The 21931-nt window shown below is 36.6% G+C and overlaps 3 protein-coding genes and 1 long non-coding RNA gene across 4 annotated transcripts; 2 read left to right on the top strand and 2 right to left on the bottom strand.

Annotated features, from left to right (window-relative positions):
• The first annotated feature begins 20 nt into the window (after window positions 1-20).
• LOC106174543 (transmembrane protein 267-like) lies at window positions 21-2100 on the top strand. Its single transcript, XM_013556149.2, has 2 exons — window positions 21-478; window positions 844-2100. Exons 1-2 carry the CDS (start codon window positions 173-175, stop codon window positions 1165-1167), a joined length of 630 nt encoding a protein of 209 aa, XP_013411603.2. The 5' UTR covers window positions 21-172; the 3' UTR covers window positions 1168-2100.
• A 524-nt stretch (window positions 2101-2624) lies between these two features.
• LOC106174580 (lysosomal alpha-glucosidase) lies at window positions 2625-12943 on the top strand. The gene is made up of 18 exons (XM_013556201.2): window positions 2625-3324; window positions 3575-3732; window positions 3992-4157; window positions 4828-4924; window positions 5203-5441; window positions 5873-6004; window positions 6381-6494; window positions 6767-6880; window positions 7221-7426; window positions 7656-7792; window positions 8086-8237; window positions 8481-8629; window positions 8947-9031; window positions 9921-10102; window positions 10411-10499; window positions 10652-10704; window positions 10932-11078; window positions 11498-12943. The coding sequence occupies exons 1-18, from the start codon at window positions 2767-2769 to the stop codon at window positions 11558-11560; spliced, it is 2841 nt and encodes a 946-aa protein (XP_013411655.2). The 5' UTR covers window positions 2625-2766; the 3' UTR covers window positions 11561-12943.
• Window positions 12944-13126: 183 nt separating this feature from the next.
• Window positions 13127-15528, bottom strand: LOC106174523 (uncharacterized). The gene is made up of 4 exons (XM_087006723.1): window positions 15161-15528; window positions 14204-14299; window positions 13555-13668; window positions 13127-13420 (listed from the first exon to the last, which is right to left on the bottom strand). Exons 1-4 carry the CDS (start codon window positions 15358-15360, stop codon window positions 13201-13203), a joined length of 630 nt encoding a protein of 209 aa, XP_086862849.1. The 5' UTR covers window positions 15361-15528; the 3' UTR covers window positions 13127-13200.
• Window positions 15529-17143: 1615 nt separating this feature from the next.
• LOC147763477 (uncharacterized) lies at window positions 17144-19468 on the bottom strand. Its single transcript, XR_015333177.1, has 3 exons — window positions 19307-19468; window positions 18506-18580; window positions 17144-17800 (listed from the first exon to the last, which is right to left on the bottom strand). It is a non-coding gene; the product is annotated as an uncharacterized LOC147763477 (long non-coding RNA).
• Between the last annotated feature and the right edge of the window lie 2463 nt (window positions 19469-21931).

Below are 21931 nucleotides of genomic sequence, written 5' to 3' on the forward strand. Positions count from 1 at the left end.
ATGGGACTTGAGCGGCCTTGTGACATCGTCAACAATCTTCGGCATGGAGATGAATGCTGACAGCATTTTGCACAAAAATGTTGACCAATAAAACTTGATGCACATGGAGTCATTTTCTATTTTATGAACTCTATGGCCTCTGTAGCAACAAAGACCAGAGGAAGAAACAGAAATGCCAATAGACTGGAAGTATGTGGTCACACCGAAGATAGCACTCCTTGAGGCTCTCGTTGTTGTCATTTTCTTCACAGGCGACAGGCTGTTGGGATTTTCATTTGAATCTGCTTATGCTGATACTTTACGAGCACTGTCAGACAACTTGACCCATGGCCTGATTGCAGCGATTTCATGGGCAATTGTCATTGATGGACAAGCTGATTCACCACGAGGTGCTTTACTGCAGATTTTATTATGTGGCGCTCTGGGCAGTTTGGTAGACGTTGATCACTTTCTTGCAGCTAGATCACTTAAATTAAAGGTGATTTCATGCAGACACAATTTATAATAAATGAAGTATGGCAGTTGATAATAATGTTGTGTACTTTATTTTTTATTATACCTAACGACTTTATCAATTCTATATAGATAATTTATATTTTCTATTAATGCAATTGGTGTTCATTTTAAAATGGTTACAGCATGAATTGGTACAATGTCGAAGTTATTTGACAGTCATATGGAATTCATGTAAAAACACTATCCATTGTCTATTTAGGTACACAGCAAGATGTTTCTGACATATACAGTATGAGTGCAGTATACAGTATAAGCTTCTACATGTAGTTAAAAAAAAACAAAATGAGTCAAATGCTTAAATGCTAACTTTCAACTTTTTCTCTCTAGGCTGCCCTGTCTTTACCTCAAAGACCACCATTCCATGCTACAACCATCATTCCTATAATTTCACTGGTAATACTCATCACTCAAAGACTCACTCAGACCAGGCACCTGCCATACCTGCCTCTGTTGTTCCTGGTCTCCTGGCTCTCTCACCACACCAGGGACGCAGTACGGAGAGGATACTGGATGTGGCCATTTGGAGAAACTCCTCCTTTACCCTACGGGACTTATGTCATGTTAAATATAGGACTTCCTCTGATAGTGAGATGTATTGTACTGTATTCAAAATTGTCTGAGCAACCTCACCTTGGTTTAGAAGTTGTTTGAGACTTTTCATATCTCAGTAGAAAAATTGAATTTGCAAATACTACAGTATAACATTATAGGCATAGTACTCACTAGAAAGCACATTTTATACAACCTATTATGCCCTGGACTTTTTTAAATTTAATGTTATAATATTCTTAAACCAGATCTGTGAAGTAATGTGCAATAATGTCAAGCATTAAGCTGGCCATGACAGTGTGACAATACCTCAAGTGCTGGGACACATGACTGAAATTAGGGGCTGGTTTCCTCTAAGTCATGATACAAAAATTCTGGCATTAATAAATGAAAAACACATTTTCATACTATCACAGATTCTTTGTTTTCAGGTGATTGCTATATAGCCTCCTGTTACTTTCAAACTCCCACATCATACAATCTTTAATTGAAACTAAGAAAGTGGTTTTAATGTGCAGGTACATATATACTAAAACAACCATGTAGTAGTAGATGAAAGGTATTTGTATTTTACATTTTTAAAAGGAAACAAGAACATCCAGTAACTGATGTATTAAAAAAATTTTCATTTGAATAATCTTAAGGTTGCCATTTATAGCAAAGAGGGAGGAATGAAAAATTCAGCTTAATTTGGTGGTAGTAGCTATACTTTATTTTTTCTACTTTCCTGGTTAGTACATTTGGCTTGTCTTGTAATTTACATATTTCAAAGGTCCACTAGCTATTTGCATTAAAAAATTACCTTAAGTTGTATTTTCTTTGTCTACCATGGCACATGTCCTGCAAAGCTACTAACCTTTCCCAATTCAAATCTTAAAAAACTGTAAAATGCCTCAATTTAAGTACATGATGTTGGTAGTTCCCCTTGGAATGAATAGACCTGTACATTTAGACATGGCATTTTAAATGACTAACTAGTCAAACAGAACAAAATCATCAAATTGAAAATTTAATAAAACATCTTATTCAAGTGCAGGGATATGTCACTCAATGATTTATGAGTAGGAAAAAATTCCTTTATTTCCTGATTAAAACCCTGTATCTTCGGTGGACGGTAGTGGTCGGTTGTAGACGGTAATTGGGTACACCCGAGTATCTTTATTCAACATCCAAATGATATCTGATGTTATTTATTATGATAATTTATTATTATTATCCAATAATTCATTTTCTTTAATATGCTTATTCACATATCATTTTATTTTTTCCTTATCCTAGATACCAGATATGTTATGAAAAATTATTTTCTTTTCCTCTCTTTTGGTGATTATCTGAACTGCAGAAAATTAAACTGCAGAAGCAAATAAAAAATGAGGAGACAATTAAAATCTAAATCCAGGAAAACCTACTAAAATTTAGTTGGAATGAATAACAGAAATTAGAAAGAAACACCTTTTTTTATAAAATACATCCACCCACTAGACTTTAGTCTAACGAACCAAGAAGTTATAACTTCTTGAACGAGCAGTGCAAAGTGAAAGTAGGCGCGAAACTAAATATCATTCAGGTATATAGCTCTGCGTCAGCAACTTCCGATGAATACACAACAGATCCTAGAGTAGCCGCTGTCAGTGTTTAGTTGGAGTAGCTATATTTCCATCGTCAATGTATTTGAAGATCTGCTTATTGTGAAGCTGCAAAATGACAAAAGACACAGAAACGCTAATACGGCTACCAAAAAGAAAGCAGAGCTCGCATGACTGCCTGATCAAAAATTCTGGCTGTTTTTGGCTGTCACTGACATCAGTGTTTACGATAGTACTGATAGCATGCTTCACGTTGCTGTGGGTATATATTTCCTCAGGCCCTTCTCGAGATCCTGGGTCCATTGTTCAGCGTTTATTCTTCCGAGTCAAAGCGGCTGGAACAAACGTAAAACAAGAATGTGCAATTACGGATGAGAGAAAATTTGACTGCCACCCAGAAGTCGGTGCTACGAAATCCATTTGCGCTTCTCGTGGCTGTTGCTGGAAACCAACCACCCCGTCTGCTTCAAACTTAAATTCAGTGTCTTCCGTTGGCGTGCCATCTTGCTTTTATCCCGTGAACTACACAGCATATCACGTTGGTAATATTTCACGGACCTCAGATAAAATCACTGCTTTTTTGTCAAGAAACACCAGTTCATATTACAAAGAAGATGTAAAACTTCTGAAACTGGTTGTAACATATGAGTCAAGTTATAGAATCCATATAAAAGTAAGTGATTCAAGCCTGCATAAAAAATCTATTAGCACGCTGTTATTGATTAAGCAAAATGTAAAAAAAAGTATTTCAGCTGTAAATCAAAGTTAAAATACTAGTGGGGTCGGGTAAATAATAACTTTGTGTGTGTGCGTGTGTTAGATTTATTTATTTTTGTGCAGTTTCAATCTACTTGATATATTGACTATGATTTAGTAGCGTCTTGCAGAAAATTGTCACTTTTTGTGGAACTCTTTCATCCCAGATATATGATCCTTTGCACCCAAGATATGAAGTTCCAGTTGAAATAAACAAGCCAGCAAAGATATTCGGTTCTTCTTCAGCTGCTTCATCCTTTGACATTAAGATAACAGAGTCTCCCTTCAGCTTTCAAGTGTACAGGAAGGATGGACATGTCAAACTGTAAGACAATGTAACTCTGAACTTCAATTTTATTTACAAAATTTCAATAATTTTTAAGAGCAAAGAAATATCAGTTGGAGTTCCTTTCAGATCAGCACTGTCAATCATCTCACGTTCTTTTGTTCTGGTGTACTGGTACATGTACCATTCTATGCAGAATTCTGGATTTTATTCTCGTTTTAAGTAGCTAGAATTGAAAAATATAATGGTAGCTTTCAGACCCCGATTTGTGCGACACTTAACAAAATTTCTCTTTCAGTTTAGACACCAGTGTTGGTGGCTTCATCTTTGCTGACCAGTTTCTACAGTTGTCCACACTGCTGCCCAGCAGGTATGTCTATGGATTGGGTGAGCACAGGGCCACACTGCTGCACTCACTGAACTGGACCAGGGTCACTCTATGGAATAAGGACAGGCCACCAGTGGTAGGCTACAGGGCCAGTGGTGGTGTGTGAGTGTATGTGCATTTGTGTGTTTGTTTGTGAGGTGGGTGCAGATCAGAGAGTTTTACACATTAGGCTGTATGTGTGTGTGTGTGTACTGAGTAGTCTAATGAGATGTTAATGAGATGAAACAATGTTAATTGTTCTTACACACATATCAAGAGTTTCATTCATGGATCTTGGGCCAGTAGGAATGTAACACTTAAAGTTTTACTCTTAAATGCCCCATTGTTAGGACCGACTGGATGGCGTTGTGGTTAGAGTGTCCGCCTCCGGAGCGGGAGGACGTGGGTTCAAACCCATCCGGGGACATACCAGTCCTTTATAAATGGTACCTGCTGTCTCCCCGCTTGGCACTCAGCACTAAGGGGTTGAAGCAGGGGCCTGGTCTGGCAAGTGCAGAATTGAAAGGTTAGCTCTGAGCGCCTAATATGGCAGGCGGGCTGTATCCTCCCCAGGGAGGTAAGAACGTCTATAGTGCAGCAGGGCAAAAAAAGACCAGGCTTCTCTCACATACATACATTTCATTTTATTTCGGGTTGTAATATACCAATAAAGATTATTATTATTATTATTATTATACTTCTTCTCCCCCCACACTGCCAATAAATAAAATGTGTATTTAAAAACATTTATTGTGGTTATATTCTAGGAGCACAGCAACCTTTATGGGTCACACCCTTTCTATCTGGTGATGGAGGAGGATGGTAGAAGTCATGGAGTCTTTTTGCTGAACAGCAATGCTATGGGTACACAGACGTGTGTGTGTGTGTGTGTGTGTGTGTGTGTGTGTGCACGTGTGTGAGTGGTAGTATGTGTGTGTGCGAGTGTGTTTTTGCACCCACACATGTCAATGTGTTATTAAAATATGTCTCTGTCTGAAGCAGTTTAAATGATTAAAATGTATAGTTGACTTTGAAACGATAATGATACATGTACCTATAACGTAAGAATGATGTAAGAAGCATAGAAAATATTTATTTTATTCTGGTTGCAGACTAATCAATAACATTTTACTCATTTGCAGATGTTATTCTTCAGCCTGCGCCAGCTATTACCTGGAGGGCCATTGGTGGTATCCTAGACTTCTATATCTTCACAGGTCCAAGTCCAGCCAATGTCATTTCTCAGTACACAGAGCTCATTGGCCGCCCATTTATGCCACCATATTGGAGTTTAGGGTTTCATATCTGTCGCTATGGTTACAAGTCAGTCAATCAGACCCTGGATGTTGCTCTACGAACTCATGCTGCTGGAATCCCTCAGGTTGGGAAAGGGATAAGAATAAGAAAGTGAAATAAATTTTACCTTTTGGAGTCATATTCTTTGCAGTATTATTTGCCTGTTTTCAGTGAGGCAGCCACATGTTACATATTTCATAATGAAATTATAATAATTGAAAGAAAATGTTTAAGTGTTTGATTAATTTGTATACTAGTTGATTTACACACATAAGTATATCTTAAACTACATTAAAAAGGTTTAATTGAAGTGCCATTGGTTTTAGTTTATACTCTGTCACTCAGTTGTAAACTCAACCTGTGCCACATTTTATATTATTTTATATCAGGCAGGTAGATTACGTATATTAATTTATTAATCATTTTATTTATTGGTTTGTTAGTTGATTGATTAATTGATATGTTTTTAAAAGTAGACATAGAGTTGACAACAGCTAACTGCGGGTTTGCATTCAGGACGTCCAGTGGGATGATCTTGATTACAGCTATGGCTGGATGGACTTCACTTATGATGCAGAGAGGTTTGGAGATGTGCCAGGACTGGCAAGGACACTGCATGGCATGGGCATGCACTACATGATGATCTTTGTAAGAAAAGGACACAAGATATGATTTTTTTTAATTTTAGTCTGAAATCTGTTTTTTTTGGCTGTTTTGCAATTAACTCAAGTGGTCCCCTGACCCCTAGTCACAAGGTCATTGAGCCATGTCTTCATACTTTGTTCTTATAACCCAAAAACATGACTGAGGTACAGCTAACAAATATTGAAGTGATACTAACTTCACTGTTCCCAAAGTACATAGTTCAATTCATCAATTAATAATAAAATATCACATACATGGTGTGTTTGTCCCATATTTAGTTACTGAATACTTTTTAGCAACTGGTCAGTATTTATATTTAGATTGAAGAATTATTCTTGTCATTTAAGATATATATTATAAGATGATATCTGTTTTACAGGATCCTGGCCTAAGTAATTCTCAGCCCATTGGTTCTTATTTGCCATATGACTATGGTATGGAATTAGACCTCTTTATCAAGGATAATGTCACAGGAAAACCACTTGTTGGGAAGGTAATTGCTGTATCCCATTTGGATGCCATGTGCATGTGTATCAAGTTTAATTGTGAAAATATCCAGTCTTTAAGCATCAGTAAGAGTCACCAGGATTAATGGATAGCTTTCTGTACACATACAATTTCGATTTTTAGATAAATTTATTATGCATCTCTGAGTAACTGCCACTATTGAATGAAAAATACAATACCCTGCCTTATTACATGTGCAAAACAGATGTTATAGGAAATAAATCTGTATATATGTTTTGAAATTGTTATATTTCTTAGGTGTGGCCAGGTACTACAGTGTGGGTGGACTGGACCCATCCCAAGGCTCAGAAGTACTGGACCACCTTGGTGACTGGCTTCCACAATCAGGTGGAATTTGACGGGATGTGGGTGGTAAGGAGGGATTTTAATTCATTCTTTGTAATGGGCTTTTGTTCTTGTAACCATGAGTAAAAGTGCTGAGACATTATGTACATGTGACAAATGATACTGGTCCAGTACCTGGTATTATATCTTTTCTTGTTCAACTCTTAAAATAGAAATTGACAACACTATCAAATCTTGGACTAAACTGATATTTTTATGTTATATTTTCCACATTGGAAAACAAGTTATACTTAAGGATAATACATTTTTCAGTGATATGGATATTCCCTCTAAAGAAAAAAATGTTCACCTTTCCTCCCTCAAGTTTTGATTTAAATTATTTAGTTTTTTCCCTTTTTTGGTCTAGGACATGAATGAACCTTCCAACATGGTCAATGGGGCAGTGGATGGTTGCCCCAAAAATTCTTCTCTGGAAAACCCACCATATGTCCCAGCAGTTCATGGAGGAAGTCTGAAATTTTTCACCATCTGCCCGTCATCCACTCAGTACACCTCCTCACACTACAACCTGCACAACTTGTATGGGCTGATGATGACCAAAATGTCCCACAAGTATTTTAAACTCTCATAATCCTACATTTTCAAATTTATTTAGAAATGACATCCATTCTGCTTTTATTTATTGCTTTATGTTGTCATGCAACAGTGATTTTGAAGCACCAAATGTTAAGGATACCACAGTCAAGATACTGTTGAATATTGCCAACTGTAATTTTGGATGGAAAAATGATGTGTTTTCATTGAGCATAAGTTATCCTGATTTTGAAATGTATCCTTGCAGTGCTTTGTTGAATGCTCGACCAAACCAACGTCCATTTGTCATCTCAAGATCCACGTATCCAGGTCAAGGCAGGTATGGAGGCCACTGGACTGGAGACAATGCTGCCACCTGGCATGACTTGTATGCCTCCATTCCAGGTATATGTATACTTCCAGTGCATTGTCACAACTAGCACATTTTCACACCAAACACACTGCTGCCTCTAACTCAGTAATATAGTGGTGCAGCAAACTCTGCCACATGTCACAACTAATGCAATAAAATAACCAGCACAATAAACAGAATGGTACAACCAGCATCATCTCACCTAACACATGTTTAATATACCTGTCATGCTCAAGCTCTGCTCACAACATTCTGCCTTTTCCCACATATATCATCGTATCTATTTTCTGATAAGTTTTTTTTCTTTTTGGTTGAATAATTTCAGGCATCCTGAACTTCAATTTGTTTGGAATTCCTATGGTTGGAGCTGACATCTGTGGGTTCAGAATGAACACCACAGAGCCATTGTGTCAGAGGTGGTACCAGCTTGGTGCCTTCTACACCTTTTCACGCTCACATCAGGAAAGAGATACAAATGTTAGTTACAAGTGAAATTATACTCTATGTGAAATATGTAATGAGATTTACATTTTAATAAATTTGTTCATTCATTTATGCAGTCATTCATTCCATTATTCTTTCTTTCTTTCTTTCTTTATTATTTTGAAACAACTGCCTATAAAGAATATTAATAAAAGGACACAAAATTCATGTATAAATGTGATATTTACTATGAAGTGTTATTGGCATATTGTGATTAACCCTCTGTTTTCTATTCAGAGTCATGATCCTACCATGTTCAGTAAAACGTTGATAGACTCTACCAGGAAAGCCTACTTGCTGAGGTATAGCTTGTTACCACACCTTTACACACTGTTCTATAACAGTCACACCAGAGGAGAAACAGTACTCAGGCCTTTATTCTTTGAGTAGGTAGTCTGAAACTGCTTGTCTATCTGGTTCTCAAAGTAGTAGTAATTAGAAGTAGTAGCCGTAGTAGTTTTCATTGTAGTAGTTGTAGTAGCAAGGGTGTATTAGAATGATTTAAGTTAATGGAGAACTAGCTTTTTATAAACAATCAAGTGACATAGCTTGCACCAAACTATCAAAGACACCAAAGGGTGAAAAAGAGGTGTAACATTAATTTTGAAATTATGTGTGTGCATTTCTTGTTTCCTTTGTGTATTTATTTGTGTAAAAGCATAAATTTATTATTTATTTTTGGTATCATTAATTTTTCTTTCAGATATCCAAAAGATAAAAATACATACGGTATTGACCAACAGTTTATGTGGGGAAAATGTTTTCTGATATCACCTGTGCTTTCTGAGGTAAAGACATGTACCTGTATGCTTAGTTTAGAGGCATTGTTTGTGCTTATTCTTTTAGAAATGACAAAATTGTTTTATGAAAGATTTAAATGACAAAAAAGATTTTAATGAAGATGTGACTTTATTTTTACTTCTGAAGAATTATCAGGAAATAATTTGCAAGCTGCAGTCAACAATTTCATTTAAAGCAATAATAACTCTTCCTTTGAGATTCAAAATTCTGCATGAAATACACTGTAAACAACGCATGGAAATATATTCTATTGTATTTTACCACTAAAACGGCCGTTATTGTAGTAAAACTAAAATCTGTGCTTGTCAATAGGGCTTTCGAAGCTTTCATCAAGGCATTCGTTGCTAATGACGTAATGGTGTCACGCGGATTCTCGCGTTCATTCGAGACCAAAATAACATATGGCGCCAAACGCATTAATGCGGACGCAGACGTAAGTTGCGAGTTTTTGTACAGTGCGTCGGATAACAAAAAGCCCAGAACGGCACACATTGTGGATATTAATGTATTTTTAACAAAAAGACGAATATATCTCATGAATCTTATATAGTGTTGTTGTTGTCTGCTTTTCCCGCGGTTTTAAGTAGGTCAACAGTGACTATGCGATGTCAGAGAGAGCTCCGTCAGTTAAAATCTCTTAAGAGATTTTAACAAAAAACCGTACGTTTAGGAAAAAAACCCTGGATTAACTTTGAATGCAGGAATGGGGTCGCTGACCATTGGTAAGTACGGGAAAATTGCCGTTTACTCCAGGAAAATCCAATTTTTGGCCAAAATGAAGAGTTATTATGACTTTAATGTTGGATTAGTTCTTCTTTTGTTATGGATTGGTTCTTCTTTGTATGAATTATGATGGAATTGTTAATAATTTTTCAGAACACTACAGAAGTCCAGGGGTATTTTCCAAAAGGTAGCTGGTACGACATTCAGACGGGGAGTCAACAGAAATCCAATGGACAATATGTTACCATAGCAACTCCATTAGATAAGATAAATGTTCACTTGAGAGAGGGCTGTGTCATAGTGACACAAACACCCAATCTCACTACAACAATGAGGTACATAATTTGGCTTTCTGAATTTGCTTAAGAACTTCTTATGAATGTGAATCACTTATGTATTTCCCTAAAGCACAGAGAGACCGCTGGTGTCAGACTTGATAAGTCCTGTCTTTGAAAACTAGAGAGAAAAAATTTTGGGTTTTTGAGGATGATTTTTGGGTTTTAAGCAGTATTATTACTTGGCTTGGTATTGGCTGTTAAATATGCAGCAAAACATTTCATTCCAATTTTGCATTAAAAATGAATGAATAAATTGATAAATAAGCATTCTCAGAAACCTGTGAACCATCACAAATAATTTTCAGTCGGAAAAACAAGTTTGGTCTGGTGGTAGCATTGTTGGATGATGGGAAAAGCGAGGGAGAGTTGTATGCAGATGATGGAAAGTCAGCAGGTAATAATAACAACAATTTGAAAATAATTGTTTGGCACAGTTTTATCAAACTTTTTATAAATAGTTTTATTACATCAAAAACCCAAAATAATCACAGATTTTGGTTAAATTGATTTATTTCTTAATCTGATTTTATTTCAACACTTTTTCAGACTCTATCCAGAAGTCAAAATATAATAGAATCTTATTTTCAGCCAGTAAAAAGGTAAGTTTGTTTTTTTTCCCCAAATTATTTACTTTTAAATAATATGGAAGATTGGCTTAAAATTGTATTAATAGTTTTTGTTTATTTTTATGTACATAATTTAAGAACTTCACATATTTGTATAAGTGTTATTGCCATCGTTTCCTAAAGCCCATGTATATGATAACACTGAAATATATAGACCTATGGGAATTCAGAGGCCAGATGATTACATAAATTACCTTCAGGACAGACAGATTACCTCGGCGGTGGACCACCTGGGGTATCATGAAGACATGGTGCTGGGGAACCTCACTATATTTAACATAGGAACCAAGCCAAGTCAGTTAACAGTCAATGGAGTGCTGTGTAATTTTACCTTCTCACAAAATCAGGTGAACAGATCAGTATTATGAACCCATAGATGTGTTACTACAGTACACAAATCATTTAATTACATATCACAGTAATATCATCCAGTTTTTTTCATGGTGTCAGCATTTTTCCATTTAATTTGTAAGTAGAAATATGAGATTTGTTTCTATGCTTACTAGTGAGCCATGGGTACAATTAGTATTGTTTTTGAACAATATATTCTTAAGAGATTAATTTTTTTCCATCTAAAAGAGAACGAGGCAAAAGATGTTAAATTACCTGTATGTGCAGAAATTTTCAACTGCTCTTTGCTGCAGTCTTCCTCAGTGCTATTGTTTGACCACTAGGTGGAGTTGTGGTCAAAATGAATCTCTTAAGACTATATTATACATAATACATCCAGATGAACTTATTTTCTAATTGTTTTTGTATACTTCAGGTGATAAATGTGGAGGGATTGACTGCAGATTTGAAGAAAAGACTGACAGTCAAGTGGACATGATTACAAACTTGATTTTGGGAATATGAGTGGGGAGATAATTTTTGAAACATTTTAAGCCATAAGTTATTTTATTATGAACAGATTAATCATGCTATCATTTTAACAATTACTTGTTGATAAAAACAAACCAGGGACACAGACAGTGGGAATAGGAGAGAAATATCAGGAAATGCATTTGAATACAGCTTTTTGAATAAATAAACAAAGTGAATCTGCCAATGGCCATTCAGGGAGAAATATCATCTGTCACTCGAAGCGGGCACTAGGGCTTTTACTTCATTTAGAATGCTTTGTATATTTACCTGTAGGTAAATCCACAGTCCTGACTAAACCTTGGGTTTGTTATTTTACAAAATATTTGTTTTAATAAGATATATTTTCAAGGTATTTTTATGTACAGACACAGATGTGTCTGCACATATAGCTGTCACTTGCATCTGTTTCAAAACATGAAACATTTGTTTTGTATTGCTACCTTTCATATATATTTCAACTTAAAAATTCATCTAGTTTCAATAGTTTTGGGGATAAGGTTAAAGGGTCTCATAAGTGATAGAAAACAACCCATTTTCTACCAATGTCTAATTTATATTGCCTGTTGTAGCCTAAACCAGCAGGATTTATGGTACATTGGATGTGAATTTAAATGAGTGTGTGCAAAAATCATCATTCATTTTTAATAATAACTTTTATTGAACCAGATCCTGTTAAACACCATATTACAACATGATTTTAAACACTTTTTTCATAACTAAAACATAAAGTTAACTGGCTTTGTTAAACAATTAGAGAACTAACAAAACTGCATGTTTATGTTTGAAAAACCAGCCTGTTTCAACAATCCTGGGAAACACTACAATAACCATGGTCTAACAAGTTATTTTGCCAATTTTCCTTTAAATTTCTGTTTTTCGTTGAATATTTTTTTTCAAAGTCAGCCACTTTACCTGTTGCCAAGAAATTCTGTTGTTTTTCTTTTCTTGAATAATAAAATAATAAATAAAAATAAATACAATTTTAATTCATGTGATAAGTAAATAGGATATTTAGTGTAAAAGTTATTGTATGATATCAAACTATAATGTGTAAGTGGATCTTGACACTATAGCTGCTCATCCCCAGGCCATATGAAAGTGGTTTAAGAATTACCTGGATATTTGTTACCCATGGAATGACCTATGTATTTCCTGAAATGCGTAACACTTCATCTGTTTCCTCCTTACTCCATCTCTTATATGCTCGGGGCTAAAATGTACAATGAGATATACATAAAAATAAACATGCTGCATATTGTTTAGGGAAATTTTGTTTAAAAATGTAACAGATGATGTCTTATTTTTGTTAATTAAATTAATTATTTATCAATAATTGAATTATCTATCTTGAATTGTTCACTTAAAGGATAGCTTTATATGGTACTTGCCTTTTTTTTTTTTTTTTGAGATCAAGTCGGCATGAACCAAGTCAGAGTCTGATTCTCTTTCCTAGAGTGAGAAAAATGTACAAATGTATACACCATTATTCAATATGATGGAAATTTTTGTTTTTCAACACTTTACAGAGCACGTGGGTGGTACTTGACCTAAAAAGTCAGTGAAAATAGCACTGGGCACCAGTGTTGACCACCATTTGCTTAACAGCTAGACAGGTACATACAAACCCTTCTTCCAACAAATATTCACATTTTGACAAAACCAACAAATTACTTTTTTTTTTTTGAAAACATCTTTATCAAAATTTAACTCTTTAAAGTTGATAATTTGTTGCCAGTTCAATGATACTTGCTTTACACTTGTCACTCCATTCCTCATCACTTGACTCATACCAGTCACTTGTGTCATCTTCCATATCTCCCTGTACCTATAGAGACAGTTTACAAATATACTTAATACATGTTGTCCATGCAGTAATAAATTATTTCTATTCAAATTTATTTCTCATAGTTGGTAACATCTCTGTTGAAAATATTTTATTGGTAGGACTTCAAGACTTACTTTTCCCTTCCTTTTTTTGTCGCTCTGCATGTTTTTTTCCCTACGTTTCCTGTTCTGTCGCTCTGCACATTGTTTTTTACACAACTTGTAAAAGTTTCCTGTGCAACCACCCACCTGACATAAATAGAACCATATTTCATCGGTGTTTTACATGTTATCAGGTAGTGCAACCATTCACAAAATCAGCAGTGTTAAAACTGGTGCATGTTGATTGCTGGTGACTTGAGGGGTTTATCATCAGACCCAAACAAAACAACACGAGTAATATTTCTGACCTAACCTGTCACTCTAAGCCAAATTCAAGAGCAAAATTTTAAAGAGTGCATTAGGTTCCTATTCATGTTCAAAGCAAGTATATCTAAATACTACACTTTTCAACCCCACAAATTTCAAGTTAACTTTCAAAGTTGGCCTAGAGCAGCAAAAGCAGCACTGCTGGCAACATCATAATATAGGTAAAATCTACTATACATGTACAAATCGGCCTTTTCACACCCTAATATACAGACTGCCATATCTTTACAGGCAGGTACATATGTATTGATTTTTTTTCCAACTACCAATTAAAAAAATATTTTTCTCATAATCATCTTAATAAATATTTAGCTCTTTAAAGTTGATAATTTGTTGCCGGTTCAGTGATACTTACTTTACTGTTGTCACTCCATTTCTCACCACTTGTATTTTGCTGAGAACAACCTTTGTGGAACTGACTTTCCAGGCATCTTTCTCTGCCAGAATTTTCCTATAGAAAAAAAAGGTATGCAGGCTAAAGCATTTTGTTTTTTGAAAAAGTAAAAATAATTTTTTTTTCCAAGTTAATAAGGAGCAAGCTTTTGTTTCCAGTTATTGTGGGGCATATTCCAAGTGCCAATTATATGATAGTCACATTGTTGATTATAATTCATGCACAAAGTAGTACTATAATTTGCAGATGGAAAAGCCTTAGGTGATGTCATTTGGTGAACATGTGTATCAGTAGCACTCTACTGAATCTTTCAGATATGCTTACTATAAAATGAATGGTTTCAAATAAAAAAATAGGACAAATAATTTCTGGGTACATGCAGTTGTTTTCTATGAAATAAATGGACTGTATACTGACTGAAAAAAAAAATGCAACATTTCTTTTGTTAGGACCTCTTATTTGACCAATCCAACAATATAAATTTTCATTAAAAAAAAATACAGTAGTTTATGATTATGATATACTTGATAAAATAACTGACATACGTAATATCTTTAAAAATCCATACTGCAATTTAGGAGCTCCTATAGAATTTTCAAAGATAAATAAAAAAAAAAATAAATAAATAAACATATTGTAATTATACTAGTCTAGTAGCCTATCAGCCTCATGTACTGTATACTGGGGTAGCGCTAACACTCACCAGTTTAGCCATATGCTAAAACTGACTGAATTTGGCTAAACAAAATAGGGTTGATTTGACTGATTTTAGTCAAATTTAAACCGTTTGGACAAAAAAGCGATGAAAAGTAGTAATTTGGCTAAATGAATAAAATTGCTAGCGCCACCCCAGGTACATACATGTTTACATTAATATTGACAAAATTTACATTGGAAAAATTAATGCAGTTCCATTACCTGATCCAGGTGGCTGATGACTGGAGCAATAGTCTGTCCCCTGCTTCCACCTCTGATTCCACTGACGGTCTGTCCCCTGCCTCCATGTCTGATTCCACTGCCAGTCTGTCCCCTGCCACCATCTCTGATTCCACTGATGGTCTGCCCCCGGCCTCCATGTCTGATTCTGTAAGTGTTGACAGTCTGTCCCCTGTCTCCATATCTGATTCCACTGGCAGTCTGTCCCCTTTTCCCCGAGTGTCAGAGTCACTTTGAATCGGGCTTCAACAGTGAACTCTGAAGAACAGCGACAGTGTACGACTTCCGTCAATCAAAAAGAACTGTTCCGCAGTGAATCGGCAGCTGAATGTCATTAAACCAAAATGAAAAGTAAAACAGATTTAATTCTGCTATATTTAATTTAATTTACTGTATTTAAGATGTAACGTGAATAAATAAATAATATTCTTCTAAAAGAAAAGATATATCCAATGTTTTTTGTATTTTTTGCTTATCAAAAAACATTTGCCCCTGGAGGCATGAACACACGTGATTGCCGTGTGCCAAGTTTGACGGCTACAGTGTATGCCCAATACCACTGTAATGGCTACACCAAAATCAGTTTTTAAAGCAGAATGTTGCTTGTATTGTGGCACTGACCTTCGACTGCAAGATATTTTTAATACAAACTTCTAACTCAGCCACTTTGCTTCTTGTCTCGTCTGCACGAGATAACATCAGCGCAAGGCAGGAAAGGCAGCTCCAGGTGGGCAAAGCTGTGACGTACGAGACTTATGACCTCCAAATATGGATCCAGGCGGACACAGCTGTGACGTGTTACTTCCAAATATGGAAGTGCCCCAGGCAAAATTTTGAAGAAGAACGACAACAGCTTGTCGGTGTTTGCTAGAGCCTGGTATTGCTGATATAGGTTATATATGAAATATTTTTTTAGTAAATAAGTAAATAATCTTACTCATTGTGATTGTTTAATTACATATTCACAAAAAATTGTATTCATATTGTCATTTTCATCCACACAAGTGGATGCATATGTTACAGTGAAATAAACTCTAAACTCTATGAAATCAAGATTGAGCTGGCAATACCGGAATCTAGAACCTAGGGTAGTCCCCTGCCACCATCTCTGATTCCACTGACAGTCTGTCCCCTGCCACCATCTCTGATTCCACTGACAGTCTGTCCCCTGTCTCCATGTCTGATTCCACTGACAGTCTGTCCCCTGCCTCCATCTCTGATTCCACCCCAGATAGCAAAGAGTGGTCGCGCCAACGTCGGCCCGACGACTTTGCCTCCGTCGGGCCAACGTTGGCAGACGACGTCGGTTCAAAGTCGGCGTGTCCGGCGGCCCGCCGTCGGCCCACCGGTGGTCTGCCACCCTTTTGCCAACGTTGCACCGACGCTGGGCCGACGTCATTATGGATAAACGGCGGTCAGCCGCTGTCATGCCGACAATTTGCCAACTTCGCGCCAACGTCGGGCCAACGTCGTTATGAGCTATTACTATCGGCGGTTAGCCGCTGTTATGCCGACCTTTTGCCGACGTCGCACCAACGTCGGGCCAACGTTATTATCGATAACCGGCGGTCAGCCACTATAATGCCGACCTTTTGCCGACGTCGCGCCAACGTTGGGCCAATGTCGTTATGAGCTATTACTATCGGCGGTTAGCCGCTGTTATGCCAACGGTGCCACCTTCTTGCCAACTTTGCGCCAACGTCGTTAACCATCGTTTTACCACCGTTATGCAAATAATGCCGTTCTTTAATTAGCCAATGTTATTATGGACTCTCCATGGTCAGCCAGCTATGACTCAATTGGCGAACGTTGGCAATAGGGTAGCAGCGGCGTTTCTTCGTAATAACCCTCTCACTGAAGTGAAAAAGTCCCGTTGGCCTAAAAGATAATAATAATAATAACAACGTGAATCATGTTTTGTGAAGAAACATCTTTTTAAATCTGAGTGAGTTAATAACGATAATTCAATTAGATACTGAAAATAAATATTATTACTGATGCATCTCTAAAGATCTACTTTACAGATGTCATATATAATCCAAGCTTTCGGTCCCTAGGCCTTCTTCAGAGACATTAAAAAAATGGTGAAGAAAAACTCCTGGGGTATGTGGCGTCGATGATGTGTTAAAGGCACGCGATGCTGCAAAAGCGTCCTAAACGCTAAACGTAACATATAAAAAATCAATATTCATTTAAGAAACTATTGTCCCTACTGAGTCCATTATTCAAGGTGTCTAGTGTTCTAATACATTTCTGTACGACGATCCGTCTTTGCCTAGTGTCGTTTCCTTTTAAGACGGTGACGGTGATGCCTTTAGCTGAGTGTTGTGTTGTCCCACAGGCACGAAGAGGTTTTTGTTGTTTATAGGGCAGCGGTGGTGTCTAATTCTGTCTTTTAATTTCTGCCTCGTTTCCCCGACGTACATTTGATGGCATTGTTAACATCATATCAAATAGATGACGCTCTGTGAGTCGCAAGATTTGCAGCATATCTTTGACTACGACACTACGCTGGAAAGAAGTGACTGTGGCCTTAATTCCCACACGGGACGAAGAGGAATGATGATGATGACTAAGATTCATCTGAGGAACTCTGCTGCGGCGCCTGGGCTGCTTCTCTCTCTGTGAAGAGAATATAAAAAATATAAAAACTCACACTTAATCTAATAAAACATACAAAATTCACCGTTAATATCATATGTTATTTCACTGATATGCAAAATAAAAAACGGCTAAGAAGACAACTGAAACCAAGCTTAAGGAATCTAGCATGATACTGATCCACGTTTCTCTAACTATTATTTTTTCTATTTGCGATGTGAAATGTTCTAAACTTTATGAGGTCAGGGGCAGACAGGTTAGTTTTGTACGCTCGATTTTGGCCGCAACGAATCAACAATCCATGTTTCTCTATCGTATTATTGAACCGTTGGTTTCAGTTGTCTTCTAATGACTTATTTCCTAGTTCGCATCCAATCCACCCGCGCTTATTCGTAATGTTGCATATTGAAATGAAGTTGTTAATGTATACTTTGAAATGTAGATGAAATAATGTAATTATTTTCCAGGGAAGTGGTTATTCTGCTAAATAAATTACCCTTCTTCTTCTCCAGCCTCCTCCTCCTACCCCCATCCCTGTCACTTACATATATTTTAAGAAGAATAATGTACTAAATTCCAGAAGAGAGTCGCAGGCAAAAAGTAGGCTAAATTAATTTCTTAGTTGTTTACTACTTAATCCATTGATAGGGATGATATAAGTTAAACTACTGCATCTTACCATGGCAATGACACACTGAAGCACTTTAACTATATATACACACATACCTTTCAAGTGTATTTTCTTGTGAGGATTGACTGCTCAACACAGGCGACAAATAGGTAGTAATGCATGATGGAAGACTATAAGAGAAATATGAGATACATATTAAGTGTGGCTTTGTAATGTGCACAAAATGCCTTGTCTAATTATGAGCCTAAACCAAAAAAAGAAACATTATTATATCATACCCTGTGGGTATTTGACTAAACATCTAGAAAAAAATTCAATTTAAACTTGCCCCCCCCCCTCCCTAAAAGAACCACCTCTGGATTTTAGGTTAGCCTACTGAGGTCCAATTTTGAACAGAAAACCTGTAAAAATCTGAGTGGACATTATACCCCTTAATGCTAAACTCAGTTTGGAATGTATGCCATGAAGGTTTATCCAGTGTTAAACCCATGCTGACATTATAAGTTTACATGTTAGTATCATGCAGCCTTGCTATATACCCCTATTATATAAGCATTTCAAATTCAACTAGAGAAAATATAAACAATATATACTCCTAAGTACAAAAAAAGGACTAGAACGTTGCTCATTCACATTTATAAATTGTCTATACATGAAATGTGGTAATTGAAATGTCTTTCAAAGCATAAAAGAATTTGAGCGGGAAAATCTTTTTGGCCGCCGGAAACCCAACGTCGCCCCGACGTTGGTTCAAAGGTGGCATGCAGCGCGCCAACTGCCTGCAGCTACGACTAACAAATTATTGACAGATTTGCTTGTTTTCGTTAATTCATCTACAACAAATAAACCTCCACCTATAGTACGAAAAACATAAACACTTTAAAGTAAATACTTACCTAACAATTTGGTGCAAAATACGGAAAATATGAAATAACCGTCAAGTGCACTTGCAACGATCTATGGCCGCTTAGTGTGGGTGACCTCGATTTGAAATTGGCCGCTTAGTGCAAATCGAGCACAGCTGGTGAGCCACCGTTATACCGACGTCGGGTCGACGGCGTGAAGCAGTCGTCGGCCCGACGTCGGGTCACCAGTAGTGGCCCGACGCACAGCTGATGAGCCACCGTTATACCGACGTCGGGCCGACGACTGCTTCACGCCGTCGGCCCGACGTCGGGTCACTAATAGTGGCCCGACGTCGGCCCGACAACGACTGCCGACCGCGACCGTGCCGACCAATGCCGACGTCGGCCCGACCGCTCATTGCTATCTGGGACTGGTGGTCTGTCCCCTGCCTCCTCCTCTGATTTCATGGATCTACCTTTTCTTATGAAGCTGACCTGAAAATTTCAGGAAGCTAAATTAAGGTACAAATGTATAAAGCTGAAAAAGAAATCCACTAAAAGCATATCATATTTACCAGTAACATTGCATTTTTTCTAAAAGTATCCATTATTCTGATTAAAAACATTTGCAATGTTAGTGTGACACATATTTTATTCATGCATTTACTCATTTTCACCCATTTTCTGGTCAGGTTTATTATCTGATCCTATAATCATTCGTTATGGACTAGTATATTAATATTATTATAAATATATTATTTCAAAGCAAAAAAAAACCCTCATCAATGTTATAGCGAGTATGATTACCGCACTGCTACCATACTGAAGATTTATTATGAGTTTAAAACACTTGCCTCCATGGAGCAGTTTTGTCATCATAGTTGTATCTCAGTTCTTCTCCTGGGTGTATTTCCCTCAAAGAACTCAAAAAGAGATGGGGGTTGCCATCAACAAAAGCATTTTGCAATTAGGTTTCAGCCACTCATCATTCGCAAACTTTCCTTATGCATTTGACAATAATACATCGTAACTGAAAAAAGAAAAATAATGTAAATCAGTTGATTTTGTTTCAGACAACAGGCCATTAGATTACACAAGCATGTAACTGGTTTACAGATGCTCTTTTTAAATATTTTACTTTGGTCAACCAAAATAAAAAGAAAAACATCAGCTGTTTTCTAAGGGATGGTATCTATATAGGGTAACAGAGTAGAAAATTAAACCCTACTCCTAAGTTGGCAATACAGGTCTGTTTCATGAAACTTGTGTTGACCAGTTATAACTAAACAATTCAGTCGTTTATGCCTTAAGGTGGTATTGAACATGCCTCTTAGGCTCTATTCCCATAGATTTTAGATCGATCTATCCCCGTGGGGAGTCTCACTAGATTACTTTCAGATAATCCGACTTAAATGTCCGTCCCGCCTACTACAAGCTGTAAGAGGGTAATTAACTTTTGTGTCTGCCCAGCTGACAGCTATTTAGCGTGAACCCCCAGGGAGTTAGGTCGATCTAAAGTAGGTCGATCTAATCTATGGAAATGGGGTGTTACAGACACTCTTTCATTTTACTTTGGGCATTTATTGCTACTGAATTCAATGTTTTTCATCTATTGCTGTTCTCAAATTTGCAACAGAGCAATACAATTTTTTTTGCGATTTGAGCTTTAAATGTCATCAATGGGGAAAATTATCTGGAGGGGAAGAAAGATTTCACCATTAGAACCAGCCTAAAAAGCACTTAATTTAGCAATTGAACACAACTCATAATACAAAAGATGGGCGACTATAGACCATGTTGCAAATAAAGCCACATTTATATATGTATATTATTAACATAAACACATTCAACATGGCAGTGTAAAAAGCACTTTAATATATGCTTACCATAGCTTCTTTCCGTGGTGAGAAAAATAATACAAATAAATGTTTTTTTACTACTGATTCCTTCAGCATCTTTTTCATTGAGTAATGGCCCCCTTGTGTACACACATGTGAATTGGCCTGGATGTATGGTTTCTGATGTAAACAAAACATAGCCTTTAAAAAAATAAATTGTATAAAAAAATCAGAATCAGAAGACAAGTCGTTGAATTCTATCAATTATTTATATTGTGTATATCAGCAACCATGACTGTTGTTTATCAAACAATACACCCATGGCCACTGGGCCAAATTTTTGAGTAATCAACTTCTATAAAGAAGTTCATGAGAGAATGACAAATATAAAAGTAATAAAAAAATGAAAGATAAAAAATATGAACATATAAGGACCTTCTTTATACTTTTTGCTTTAAATTTCAGCTTTAAAGATAGCCAAAAAGCACAGCTGAGAACAGGATTTGGAGAGGGGGGTGGAGAGAGTTTTTGCTCTTTTTCTTCCTTAATACTGACACAACCACTCTTCCAGTACTTTAAACTTACTACAAATGACCAAACACACCTACTGGTCACTAAAATGAAGAAAAAATTTTTTCTTCCCTAAATGGCCAAAATTGAAGAAAACTGCCATTCAGGGACCTTATGAAAATCACTAAAAATCACCCAAAAACGACCCGTCACCAATTTTTCCAAAAAGTGATGAAAATCAATCTACCACACCTGACATTCATAAAAAATGTGGAAACGCGCCCGGATCACTTCATTAAAGCCCCCAATTTCAGCTTTAAAGATTGCC

This window comes from Lingula anatina, chromosome 2 (assembly GCF_051362555.1).
Source record: "Lingula anatina isolate TDL-2025a chromosome 2, LinAna3.0, whole genome shotgun sequence".
NCBI classification, from domain to species: Eukaryota; Metazoa; Brachiopoda; class Lingulata; order Lingulida; family Lingulidae; genus Lingula; species Lingula anatina.